This window comes from the organism of the source record quoted next, unplaced genomic scaffold (assembly GCF_019419815.1).
Source record: "Pyrus x bretschneideri cultivar Hongxiangsu unplaced genomic scaffold, Pyrus_bretschneideri_v1 Contig14, whole genome shotgun sequence".
NCBI lineage: Eukaryota > Viridiplantae > Streptophyta > Magnoliopsida > Rosales > Rosaceae > Pyrus > Pyrus x bretschneideri.
Genome location: NW_025999435.1, coordinates 5,710,786 through 5,724,854, shown reverse-complemented (window position 1 = coordinate 5,724,854; position 14,069 = coordinate 5,710,786). Strand labels below are relative to the sequence as shown.

Genomic DNA, 14,069 nt, shown 5'->3' with positions numbered 1-14,069 from the left:
GATTCTCAATGAGATATTTAGGCTACCAAAAGAACTTGAGTAGCATCTTGCAGTTCTATTGTCTAAGAACATATACCCGTACACCCAAAGTTGCAATTCAACGGCCTGCCTTTTGCTCAAATGACGAGTAAGAACAGGGTAATGGAAGGTTCAGAGTCCTATTCTCTCCAATGTAACAAGAGAAAGTAAGTTCAATACCATATCTCTTGCCAATCTGCCAAGTGATGTACGTTTACAAAAAATATTCTCTCGGTCACCTGATGACCAAAGAACGTATGGTTACTTTAATCTTGGATTTGATACCAAGAATAAAAACAAAAGATTGAAACAGTTGCATGTATAAACTAAAAACAAAAGAATATTATAAGATCTAGCTCCCTCTTTGCGCATGCAACTGCTTCTCTTGATGAAGTCTGAAGGAGCATTACTCAGACTGCTGTATGAATTCAACCTGGACTAGAAAAATAGAGCTCAAACATCGAAACTTCGACAGAGAAATCGGATTTTTCTTCAATACTACGTAGCATTGAATGGTTGGAACAATAAATATTTTAGCCAGATTATAACCATGCTATGCATAATGTCGACGAATGAGATGACATAATATTAAATATCCAAATGGACAAAACAGTAACAGGTTATATGATTAATCATCTGAAATCCTTCCTTGCATTACAAGCCAAACTAAATGGATAATTTTCCATATACAACCTATCTGGGCGAAAGACCACCTACGGAAACCATAATTTGTAAACTAAAATGGCTATAAACATCTACCGACTACATTTTATGACTGACCAAAATCAAGGAAGCAAGAATTTCCATCCCTACGCTTATCCTCCTCTATGATCAATATACACAACTACGCACGAACATGTTGGCCTGGTCATCCAATAATTGACGATCCTCAGACTGGAATCCATCATTTGCAGAGCTGCTCCTAACCATTGTTATTCCCTGTCACAATCAAAGAGTCAGAAAACACAATCACATTCACAAAAACAAGAACATATGTGCTGCAAATTATCCGCAGAGAAAAAAACCCCGGGGGATAAAATTTAACCTTTAGAGGCATTCCGGTTCTGACTTCTGTGGCCCTTGTCATGTGAAACAGAAGGAATCTTTGAGATGATCAACGAGCTTTGCAGTCCTTCTAGTAGCTGTGGCCAACAATGTGATCATCTCAGATTTACAGTTTTGAATATAAAATAAGAGAATGTTCACATAGATACCAACGAGTGAACAAGCAACAAAACTAGCATAAATGTTGTACATGGATACCAACGAGTGAAGGAAAATGTTTTAATATGAACAATAAAAGTAACTACAATTTTCTTAAATCAGAGAGATGTTGGAAGAAAATTTAGGGGCATTTTACATGCAAGCCCTTGATAACATAGCACTTTCGAAAGCACTTCAAACTCAATACTTGAGGGAAACAACCCAGCTTACTTTGTAACAAGAGAAGGGCACCAAAAGAATTTCACAGCAATCAATCAATTAGCGCATGACAAGTTGATGGATGGGGTTTTTTTTTTTTAAATTTGACCGCTTAAGTGTTTTTGTATAAAACTTAATAGTTGTAGAAATGATTTTTCCAATTTACTAATAATTTTACAAACCTACACTACAATTAGCAATTCAACTTCCAATAACATCCTGTACAAGTTCTGCTGTAACATCACCAACTTTAAATCAAAGTAGCAGATAACCAAGGGAACCATCCTCAGATTGAGATATAATCAGACTAAAGACTTGATAAACCATTTACCACGATGTTTATCGTAACAAACGAAAAAGCATCTAGATGCAAAACAGAGACCAAAATATATCTAAATGCTTACTCTTGATGTAGGTTGAATTCTGCGATTTGATCTACGAGGCTCAACAACTTCAGCAGTCGACTTTGCCGGATTTCCGCTAAACACTTTGCCCTCCTCAATTTTACCCAACCTTCCAAAAGCAGGTGCAAGTTTTCCTTTGTTTGCCCGAGATTTAGCAGTTAAAGTGGAGACTTTCTTAAATGAAGAATCAGATGATGGAGCTAGTGAAGAAAATTCAATTTGGCCCTGTGTTGTTTGTGATAGGGTATGCTTTCCAGATAAACCCTCGGCACGGTTTACAGAATCTTTGATCTTTCCTGTATTGTCCATTTCACTTGAACCATCAGAGGCACTGCGTGCATCTGTTAAGAGGTTGTCCTTCTGTGCGGCAGATTTACCTGACAAACTTTGCAGCTTTCCAGATCTCAGACCCTTTAGCTTGGATTCTGCCACTTGTTTTTCCCTCTTGTCAATTTTAGATGTATTTTTCAATCCACGGGATCCTTGAGGCATCAAGTATTTCGGAAATTTCACCGAATCACTAGTTTCATTAGTCTTGTTACTCTCATTTTCCACATAATGTTTGCTAACTTCCATGAATTTTCTCTTCTTTCCAGGCTTGGGAATACCAAAAACAACCCCCCTTGATCCTTCCTTCTGCAACCCTGTTCGAATTGTTCTGGTTGCATCAAGCTTATTCTCAGTTCTCGTATTCGTACCCATATTAAATACTGTTTCATTTGCAGATAAATTCAGTAACCTTGGGTCTACAGGTTTCCCTGAGTCAACAACATCAATGCCTTTTGATGTGCTATCCTTCCCTTTGCCTTCCACTGCAGGACTGCCCAATTTGGGTCGCTTTTCCTGAGGCATATCACCCTGAACATCAAATTGCACATCAGTAAAATAGAAATAAAATTGACTTGAGAAGTTTTCAACAATCATATGATATTAAAGCATGAAGCTATATAAACATAGTACCTCAAGGAAGGAGGTGTCATTTCGCACACTAAACCATTCAACCCATTTGCCATCCTTCCAAATGAGAGAAGGCCGAAGATGCCAAGCTTTAACAACTGACTTTTCCCCTTGAGCTGTAAGAATTCATAACAGGAGAGTATCCAATCAACTAACAGTAAGTTTCAAATAGTACAGTAGGAAGCATTTAGATGAAGTGACTTAATGAAAGCAACCCCACCCAAGAAAATAACAGTAATAACAATTCATACACACCTGGAAAGTGGACAGTTAATATAGTTTCATCTTTCTTGTTTTTCTCAGTGACAACTCCTTCCCACCAGCTGAAAAAATAAGTAAATACACGTAATGTGTTGCAAATGGGATAATATCAACTGAAAAGTCCAAAAAATAGATGTGGAAAATGGAAAAACAGAATCAAAATCACAGTTAGTGCAAGAAAAATAGTAAGACTGAATGCGAGTTTGCAACCACCAAATGCACTAATATCTAATATATCAACACTACCAAGTTGCTCTGAAACCCAAGACTAGGCATGCTTAAGATAGTGAAGAAAGATGTAGGGAATGTATATCCAAATAAAGGAGAGTTGCAAAGCAAAATTCATCTAGTAATGGAAAAAGCAACTCACAAAATATAAGGGCTCATTTGGAAGTACTTTTAAAATGACTGAAAGTGCATTTAGAGAAAATGTTTTTAGATTTTAAAAGCGCTTCCTGCAAGAAGCACCGGTTATGTGCTTATTTAGGAAGCACTTCAAGCACTTTTTCATGATTAACTGGCATTTTCACTAAAGATTGATTCCAAAAACATTTTCACATAAAGCGCTTTAAGCCATTTTAAAAGCAGTTCCAAACAAGCCCTAAATCTTTTTGTGCATGCTAAAGGAAATTGCAGGCAGTACAATTATATTAATCTTCATATAAAAATTTCTCTAGCAAGATTATCTGCAAGAGCAATCAATTTTTTTGAATTTTATAACTTGCGCTTACCTCTCCTGTATCCATGCATCAACTTTATCTCCAACAGACCAAGTATAATCCGCCATCGCTGCTCTGCGCCTTTTCCTTGTTCCGTCGTGTCCCAAAGCAGTAACAGGGCGGGCAATTCGTATCTTTGGTGGCTTATCTTCTTCACCTTCAAGTGCCACCCATTCCTGCAGTTTCCCTGAACCAAGTAGATGAGAAACCAAGTGTGTAAGTGACCGTGCACAAGCAATAGGCATAACATCTTAATAACAAAGAGTTCTATTTATGAAATATATGATTAACAAAATGCATCCAACCAAACAAACTCCTAATGATAAACGGTCAACATGAAATTATCACTTAAAAGAAAACCAGTAACACCAACATGAGGCAAGGCATGTTGAGGTGGTATACCTTCATCTGACTGAAGCTCAGTGTAACACACACAGGCTTTTCCATCCTGCAAACACAATACCTTAGCAGTAAACCAGGCTTCTCCAAATCCAGCCCCATCTTTGAGAACCTAAAAGAAAACAAGTCAATTTTATGCTACGGCCATAAAGCACATTGAAATGCCAAGCTTCACAAGAAAGATGGCACATGAACATATAAACTGCTGTAAACAGTCCAGTGAACGGAAAAAAGCTAATCTCTATTTTTTTGAGGGGAAAAAAAAAAAAAAAAAAAAAAAAACTCCAAACCATATCAGATCACACCTCAGCTTCATACCTCTACTAGAGAACCCTCCTTGATGCTGCTTTCTTCAGATGCTTCTGCTTCCTTTTCAAAATCATTCTCGACAGTAATCAAAGCAGAGCTTGATATGATCTCAGAAACATTGCGGCCTTTTGGTCCTATTGACCCCTTTTCAATGACTGTATCAAACCCCGTGGTTCCTACACCCCGCCTCAATTGATCATCCATTGATTCCTTATTTACCTCTCTCAGAATAGGTGACTTCTCATGTGCAGTCGACTGTGCTTCATGCTTATCTGATTGTCTATCTTTAGAACCCCTAGTAGAAGTATCAGCATCTTCTCCAACAGTACCTAAATTTGACTGTTCTCTTGACATGCCACTGGATTTCATAACCAGTCCTGAAGAAAATTGAGGTACTTTCCAATAACCCTCTGGACCAGCTTCTACTAACTGACTCAATGGCAAAGGATCACCCATAGCAACAATTATTCCAGCTTGTGATACAGCTTCTGCTGCCAGCTCAGCAGCTTTTACAATAGCATCCATATTTTCAGCTCGCTTTGAGGCTGCAGATGCAACTTCAACTCTCCTTCTAACAGCCTCCCTAGCAGCAACAAGGATCGAAGTTGAACTATTTGTTCCATCTTCACCCCTTAAAATGGGCACTGGAGTAGCCATTCTTATACTTTGGCTTGCATTACCATCATTATATGAAACCAAGGCTTCTTCAGCCATCAATTTTGCTTGTAATGCAGCATTTGATGCAACATTGGCAGCTGCAGCTGCTGCCTTCGCTACAGCAGCCGCAGCAGCTACAGCTGCAGCAGCAGATGCCAACTTAGCTTCGACGTCTAATATCAATCTGGAATTTTTTTGCTTATCCGACTGATCCCATATTTCTTGGCTGTGACTAACAGCTGCAGCAGCGTAAGCAGCAGCTTCTTCTGCCTGTTGCCTGGCCTCCTTAACTTTACTAAGAGTCTCCTCTGATAAAGTTGCCCTCTGCTCCAAATCCTGATCTGCTTTTTTGAGGTGGCCAGTGGAAGGCATCGGAAACACAGACATAATCAATTTTTCTGGCATGGTCTTAGACACAATGGTACTTGGGGTTGAGATGGCAACAGATGTAGACAGACTACTACTACCAGCAAGTGTTAAAGCTGACTCGGGTTGAGATTGTGCTTGCATAGTAACTGACTCGGGTTGAGATCGAGCTTGCATAGTAACCTGAACATGATCCTTGGAAGTTGAAGTCTTTTTTCTTTTTCTAGGCTTAGGGTCAGCAGAATGCTCGCCCTGTGATGCTAACACCTTTTTTGGGTCAAACACTGGAGACGCCCCTGCAAAAGTACTAGTTGGGCCCCCAGTCTGGGCAGAAGGACCAGAGGAAACATGCTTCATACTAGGCAATTGTGGCAGAGATGTTTCTTTTACAGGAGTCAACTGCACTGCTTCTGTACTAGGAAATGCTGAAAAAAGGGTACTGGCTTGAGCCGCAGAAGACTGTGAAGAAGCAAGCCAGGGACCCCGAAAGGAGGCCTGAGGAATCCACGTAGTATTATGGCCCCCAAATATGTTCCCTATTGGTGGTGTTTGGAAAGGATGCAATGGATTGAGTGCCTGCTGATAATTATATTGCAGGCCCTCACAAACAGGGGTAGAAATACTCCAAAGCGGTGATGAAATAGGTATCATTGGGCTACCCATTGGTGGAGTGCCCTTCGTGCTGGGTCGACCAAGAGGTGAGGGAATACCTTTACTCTGGAATGCACCTTGTTTAATTACTTGGTCAGGAGCCCTAGAACCTGTAAACGTCAGGTCTGAAGTACAGTTAGACACTAGATCAAATCAACAGAGAATCAAACAGCTTAAAATGATAGAAAGTACCAGAACGTGATTGCAAAGGTGTTTCTGGATTAACCGGAGTAGACTTTTGACTGTGTAGCCTCTCTATGGACACCCGCCAGGCATTCTCCCACATGCCCCCTCCACCATCTAATAAAAGAACATAATTTCAGAGTTACTAAACATTTGTAGCAATAGTGAAACGATAGGATATAGAGAACAAATTAACTTACCATGTCCCCCAAATGCTGACACCATATAAGCTTCTTCAGGTGCTAATCCTTGACTGAAGAGAAAATTAAAAGAGATACATGTTTTATTTACCGTCTCGAAATGAAATTTCTCTGAACTTCTGAGTAAAATAGACGGTGACTAATGCATTCAACATTTGGTAATATATGTAATTCCAATTTATGATAAAAGCCCCAAAAAATAAACATTGGTACAAGAAATATACATTAAGCAACAAGACTCACATTAAAGCACCATAAACAAAGATCTGAGCACGTAATTGCACTTGCTGCAAGTCAGTGAACGGCTGTTGAAATATTACAGATGGTGGAGCAGAAGTATTTAGATCTGGCAAACTAGATGTGGGAGTAGTAAGAACAGAAAAGGGTTTAACAGAACCATCCACATGCCCATAGGCCTTTGTCTCACTAGGTGGCACAAGCTGGAAAATTCCAGATTGGTTTTGGGACACACTGCTCGATCTGTCCCCTCTTGCTTGCACACTTCCCTTCTTAGCACTCTGTTTACCTGTTGCCTTGCTAGATGCTCGCCTTGTTTTCCGTTCAGGGGTACCCTTGGAAGCACCCCGTGCAGCTTGTGAGATTTTTGCATCCAGCTGGCCTGAACCAGAATTTTGAATAGACACCTCTGCTAACTTCAAAAAGTATTTCTAAATCAGAAAATTGAAAATCGGTGTAAAGACATATCAATAACTATACATGTATATATCTATAGCTAGCATGCCCCAATCCCCTAAAACAAATACATCTATTAACAAATATAAACTATCAAAGACATGAGATCTGCAAAATAACTCTAAATCGGAATATTGAAATGTTGAAATCAGAGCACATTTATAACTATAAATGTACATACTTATGGCCAGAAATAAGCGTATATATTTATCCCCAAAAGTAATGTATATGTCAAGAGATAAAATGATCAAAGACACAAGTATTATTTAGTATAAACATAAACAACAATAAGGTTATAAATAATACTCTGGGAGGTATAATAGCAGGAACGGGCTGCAAGTTGTTGGCAGCTTCCCCTTTCAGCAAATCTGTAAATAAACTCACATCCGAAGTGCCATTTCTCAAATCCTTAGAGGCATCATTTCCTTTTGGATTCCAGGAATTAGGAGAATGATTGTCACCATCCCTAACACTGTCCGAAACTGGGGCACTCAGATTTTTCGGCCCCTTGATATCACCTGATTCATGTTTAGTCTCAGAAAGCTCAATTGTTTCAACAACCTTCGTCGGACCACAATCAGTTTTGTTTGGACCAACAGAACTTAAATCACTTTCTGGCGCAACAAACCTAGCATGAGATTCAGGCAAAGAAGCAGAACAAATAGAAGCTTCACAAATCATAGAAGTGTCACCTGCAAAACAAAATATAACAATCAGAAAAGAAAAACAAAAAGAAAAAGCCAAAATGAATTGGAAGTAACAACAGTGGGTGTAAAAAAGAACTATTTTTCCAGTGTTGCATATCACTCCTGCTACAATCTTATTAAATCCCAAGCATTTCATTTATATGTTCTCTTCTATCTGATCCAAACAGGCAATTTGAAACCAACCCTCAAAACTAAAGTCTTCAACTTGCAAAAAGTTCAAATTAAAAAAATCTAATACATCTTATCCAACATTAGCATCTCTTCCCATAAACACTCAAAGCCAAAAAATCATGAGTTGGAGCCACCAATAGAAACAGAATGAAAAATGACTTACAACTACCAATGTGCCTCAAAGCCATTCTATCTGCAATAGCCTCGTTACAGTATCACAAAGAATCAAAATGTGAAGGTTCACTACATTCACTTAAGGTTTATCTTTTTTGTTATTTGACAACTCATTCAAGATTAATCAAATTAAATTACTCACAATTAATGCTGGGCATAATAGCCTCTGCAGAAGTCTTATCCTGAGATACTTCAGAAGTGTCGGTGTCTTTCATTACATTTTTAGCAGTACCACCACACACTTCTACCAATGTTGAAGGCCCAGTCAGCGTGTCAGAATCCATAATTGGTTCTGCATAATAGAAAAAATCATTCTTAAACGTCAATACACAAATGGAGAGAAAGAGCAAGGACAAAACTTTTATTTCATGAAACACAAACAATAGCAAGAGCAAAAGAAGGGACGCCTGTAAGTTAGACATTGCAGTTATATCCAGGAAGTCTGAGGTTCAAGCCACACTATTAGCATTCCTAACTTGTGAAAAAAGATCAGGCCCCAGGAAGACAAGTTGAATGCACATAACTTAAAGCGGCAAGAGATGATACGTAAAAAGGAAAAAGGATGATGACCAGTGAACATAAAACTCTCACCTGTTACATTTGCAGATGCCATTTCAGAACTCTCTTTTATGGTTGAGCCATCCTGTTTTCCAAAGACAATAGCTTCAGCACCACCACCCTCTTTTGCAGAAGATTCACACTGATCTGAAGCAACTTCCCTCTCATTTGTGTTTCTCTTGCTAACTTCATTAGCAACTGCATTTTGTGGTTCGTTTTGGCACTCTGTACTGCAACTGTCTGTAACAGGCAGAGACTGATCAACTGTTTTGCACGACGACTGTCCAGAAACACCTTTTTCTGCTTCGGAAACAGAAACTAGCCCAGTTTCTACAGAAGGAGGTGGCACTACACATGAAAAACTTGCATCTTTAGTCATTTCATTGGCAGTTTCTTCTTTTTTGTCACAGTGTGATCCCGCAGCAGAAGAAGGTGCTGCTTGAACCTCTGAGTGGCTAACAATATCGCTGGCTACACCATTTCCTGAAGACAAGGGAGCAGCATTCGTGGTGCCACAAGAAGCCAAATTCGAATCTTCCAGGGAAAGGTTGGCCGCTGCAAGAGAAAGAATCCAAGTTAGTATATTTAATGGATTTGAATTTATTTCCATTCAAAGTTTCAACTTCATAACATACCTGGTTCATTACCATCAGTTTCATGTGTTAGGATTGGAACAATCAGCTCTTTATCTGTGCTACCTTCACACAACGGCGAGGATCCAGATCCCTTAACAACAGATCCATCAAACTTCAAATCTTTACTATTCGACTCATTGAGCAATTGTCTACTATCCATTTCACCGGAAGGGAGATCCAGGTTACCATCAGGTCCATCACCAACATCGCCTTCTCCGTAAACTTTATTATCATCACACATTTGAGTTGACTCCTCAAGAATAGAAAGTGATACATGTTCATGCGCATTCAATTTCTCTCCAGAAATTCCAAAAGCATCATGAGGACTTTTAGAAGATCCAGTTACATGTGCTTCACTAAATACTTCAACTGAAGAAGATGTTGCAGTCAAGTTACAATGAACTTCCCTATTTTCATTACTTCCATCCTTAGAGACATCATTTTCCTCAATCGAAGCCTCGGATGTTCTGACCAAAGTCCCACTATCTGGTTGGAAACCACTTTCTAACGCATTCATCTTGGAGCTACTCCATCCAGAATCCACCTTCAGTTTAGGATCTAGAGTTGAAGAAATACCAGCATTGCTGTTGGTGACCTCAACTGCATACCTATCATCGCCTATGTTAACCATTGGTGATACATCATGCGTGTTCAATTTAAAATGATCACCACCAGTACCCATATCTTTAAGCAAGACTGCATCTTCACATTTGTTGGTCTCAGCAGGAACCTCAGAGCACTCCCTGTCACTGAATCCATCCGGTATATGTAAGTCAGAATCCCCTTTCAGCACAGGATCTAGACTTGAAGAAATTTCAGCATTTTTGTTGCTAGTCTCAACTGCACAGCTAGTCTTATTTTCATAGGCCCTAGGTGATAAGCTCTGTGTGTTTGGTTCTGATTGATCACCACCAGTATCTATGCCTTTAAACAAGACCACATTTTCACAGTTTTTGGTGTCAGCATCAACTCCAGAGATTTCCCTGTCACTGCATTCACCCAGGGCATGTAAGTCAGAATCCTCTTGCAGTATCATATCCAACGGTTCCTCCACACTAATAACATTTTCTTGATTAGCAATTCCTCCTTCCACAGACTCCACCTCAAACGATGAACAATGAGGGTTTTCCAAATAACAGGTAGCCTTTTCAACTATTTTTTCATTCACATGTTGAGCCTCTATGCTCAACACATGACCGACTGGATCCTCTTCAGTGATATCTTTTAAATTATCTTGGACATCTTTGTTACTCAACTCATCACTTGTATTAATAATTTCCACAGATATCATATTATCAACTTGCATTCCTGAAGCAGAGGAATCTACTTTTTTATCTGGAGGTTCATCAACCACATATTCCAATTCCATCTGATTTACACCTTTGCATTTCCCATCAGCAAAAGGACTCCCTTCACTTACATGCATGGTGTCCTTTCCACTAAGATCATTTGTTTCCAAGTTATTTGAATTTCCATCAACTAATAATTTACCTTCACGGGTTTGTGAATCATCAACACGAAGCTGATCTACTCCTACATCCTTTAAGCTAGAAAGGTTTTCAGACGTCTCCTCCTGCTGTAATGTAGGCCGTAGAACTGTAACATTCCCCGTTTGGGAAAGAATCTTATGATCATTATCCAAGTTAGGCTCCATCTGCTCAGTTAAGTAATTCAGTTCCTTACAGGCATCTGATTCCTCAAAAATTGTCTCAGAGGGAACAATTTCTTCCTGCCCAACAGATTTTAATAGCATTTCAACAGATTCTGAGGAAGTGGCCTCAGACCAAACATTGTTGCGCCTTGATATAGAGCAAGATTCTACTGCAGTGGAACTAAACTCTATCCCACTACTCCCACGAGAGAAATCCTCAATCCAGTGGTTAGGTTCGTTACTCTCAATGCCCAGAAAAACCTCGGTTTCAACCAAACTATCAAACCTCAAATGCCCTTGAAGGCTATCATCAAAATCAAACTTGGGAAGAGCATATGGCTGTAAAACTGGAGGACAATTAGTACTCCCTTCACCAGCTAAATGAACATTGTGGCTTTGAAAATCATTGTCATCATAATCCATGGGTGTATCCCTAAAATAGAACAGCAATCAGGGGGAGAGAGTACAAAGAAAACAAATAGCTAAATCGAGATAGACAACAATATGTGCAAGTATATAGACCAAATATTCAAGCTTTGCAACCACCATCTTGCAGAATAAGTAAATAGCAAGTACAATCATTAAAAAGTAATCACTACCAGGGAAAAGAATCTCAATCCCTACATCCCTTTGCTCATCAAACAGATAATCATCGCAAAGCAAGTCATAGCCCATTAACCATTTATCATCAATTGTGTTCAAAGTCATAATTTTTTTTTTAAATTAAGTCAGACAGTTTGCAAACTGTATCCATGACACTCACAACCTGAATTTCAACAATTTATAAACTTTAAAATTGAGAAAAATAAAAAATAAAAAAACACTATGAACATTATTTTGTGAATTATACAAAAATGAAATGATATACAAGAGATAATGCAAACATACAACAACCACACAAAACCAACAAAAACCTCAATCAATTCAAACAATGATGTGAGATATCAATAAAAAAATGAAACATAAAAGTTTTGTACAGTAAACAAGATTGTCATATCATGCTTTGCACAAGAACAATAGAAAGTTATTTATAAAGCGAGAAGGCAAAAAGGGTAAAGCTTACATAATACCAGGTAATACCCTTGCTTAAATAAATCAACGCTACAATTTAATATTATAGGGGTAAAGTAGTAGAAAGATAATCTTTTAAAAAAAAAATTAAAATTCGACATTCAGTAATGGACAGTTACCTAATGCTCCATTTTTTTTTAAATCAGCTTTTCTAAAAAATTTAATAAATTATAGTATAATAAGGCCAGTATAAATGTACTCATGACATATATACATTTTAATAGCGATATAAATTCCATGCCAATAAATTTTAAGCCAGTGGAACTCTTAATATGTTAAGAACCCTTCATTGGTAGACCAAATGAAGTTCCACTTGACCAGATTCTTAAGTGCAGTTTTTAAGAAATTCCTATAAAATTAAAAACATATAATACAAAAAAAAAAAAAAAAAAGACAAATAAAAATGGAGGTCAAGGCACTTTTCATAAAATGGGATATCTCATCAACTACAACCAAAAACTTAAGAAAATAATTGCACATCATATGTAACTGATCTATACAGAAAATCACATTAAAACCACAAAGACATCAATCCTAGCATACTATTTTGAGTGATGATTTCCCAAGATTCTAATTTGGAGAGCAAGTAGAATTATAGATTAAATGGCTCATCTGTAAGAGGGAAAGATAAAGAATCTATCCATCACTCCCTCCATAAACGCAAAAAGTAATATTCAATTTGTACAAGAATAAATGTTCACATTCTCTTACTATTTTATAAGTCAGGAGGGAATTATGTACTTGTAATGAAAAAAAATTAATGAAAAGTTTATAAAGGAACAACTGAAGATATGCAATGGTCACTGACCTTGAGAAATCCTGTAAATAAAAGGTAAAGGTATGGCAGAACACAAAATCTACATTCAAGAATAGGTTTCCATATGTCGAACAGTTATTGATTACTAAGAAGAGCCAGTTGCGGTAATTCTTAAAAATGTGTACTAAACTCACAACCATGCATTCAGCTGTTTTCAATTTCCGAAACATGCATGTTCCTTGGCAAAATCCAGCTTTGTGTACAAAAAGCAAGAATAAGCTGAATGATACCTTAAAAGATTGTACAAAAGTAATAAATAAATTACACACAATTAATGATAAACTAATAAAGAAATTTCAAAGATTAAACCTTCAGCATTTCTGATTAGCTCCAAGTACGAATACAAAAACGAAGAAAAAAAGCACGAATTTTTTAATTAAAACTCACCATTTCGAAGCATACCAAGGAACTACTTTGGCCTAATTTTACACAGATAGCCTAGCTGTTTACAGAACCAAAAAAGAGGAAATGAACAGTACCAGAAGAAGTAAGAAGTCTAGAGACGCTACCTCCCTCCATCCGGTGAAGAAATCCAGCCCCTTTGATCTCTCAACTGTTCCCCAATTGTACGGTCATCTGCAAGCCAAAACCCTAAGCGTTAGTCTCTCAATCACACTCACTCCTCACCCGTCAGCAAGGAAAATTGAAACCCTAACAAACGAAATGGAAAACCCGTCGGAGTTGATACCGGAGTCTTCGAGTTCCCGGCGGATAGAATTAGGGTTCCGGCGAAATCGACGAAGCTACAGGAGAAGAGTGAGAAAGACTTGCACGAAGAGAGAGAAGATGCACAAAGAGTGTGTGAGAGAGAGAGAGAGAGAGAGAGTGTTGGCTGACCGAATTTGCAAAATTCAAAATAAAAAACGGAAAAATGGTTTAACCGAGGGCATTTTCGTACATTAGCTGAAATCTGACAGGTATGGCAGTATGGAATTGACACGTGGCTTCTCATGACTTGATTTGACGAATGATTCTAGGGTTAGACTCAGATTACCAGCCGGGTATGTGTAATTGGCTCACAGGCAATTGGGTTATCCTAATCGGAC

The 14,069-nt window shown here is 38.2% G+C and overlaps 1 protein-coding gene across 1 annotated transcript; it reads right to left on the bottom strand.

The window, feature by feature from the left end:
• Positions 1-581: 581 nt before the first annotated feature.
• Positions 582-13,874, bottom strand: LOC103927328. Its single transcript, XM_048580036.1, has 17 exons — positions 13,712-13,874; positions 13,533-13,599; positions 9,485-11,568; positions 8,883-9,404; positions 8,434-8,583; positions 7,546-7,931; positions 6,790-7,199; positions 6,547-6,599; positions 6,356-6,463; positions 4,499-6,273; positions 4,184-4,292; positions 3,794-3,968; positions 3,057-3,124; positions 2,805-2,917; positions 1,845-2,702; positions 1,064-1,160; positions 582-957 (listed from the first exon to the last, which is right to left on the bottom strand). Exons 3-17 carry the CDS (start codon positions 11,556-11,558, stop codon positions 941-943), a joined length of 6,915 nt encoding a protein of 2,304 aa, XP_048435993.1. The 5' UTR covers positions 11,559-11,568; positions 13,533-13,599; positions 13,712-13,874; the 3' UTR covers positions 582-940.
• Between the last annotated feature and the right edge of the window lie 195 nt (positions 13,875-14,069).

What these genes read in the sequence shown, in the direction of transcription:
- LOC103927328 (XM_048580036.1), bottom strand. Translation starts at nt 11,558, where the DNA reads ATGGATTATGATGACAATGATTTTCAAAGCCACAATGTTCATTTAGCT. An exon ending in GGCATCTGCAAATGTAACAG is followed by an intron (nt 8,584 to 8,882) that starts GTGAGAGTTTTA and finishes TCTATTATGCAG; the next exon opens with AACCAATTATGGATTCTGAC. An exon ending in ACCTTTGCAATCACGTTCTG is followed by an intron (nt 6,274 to 6,355) that starts GTACTTTCTATC and finishes TGACGTTTACAG; the next exon opens with GTTCTAGGGCTCCTGACCAA.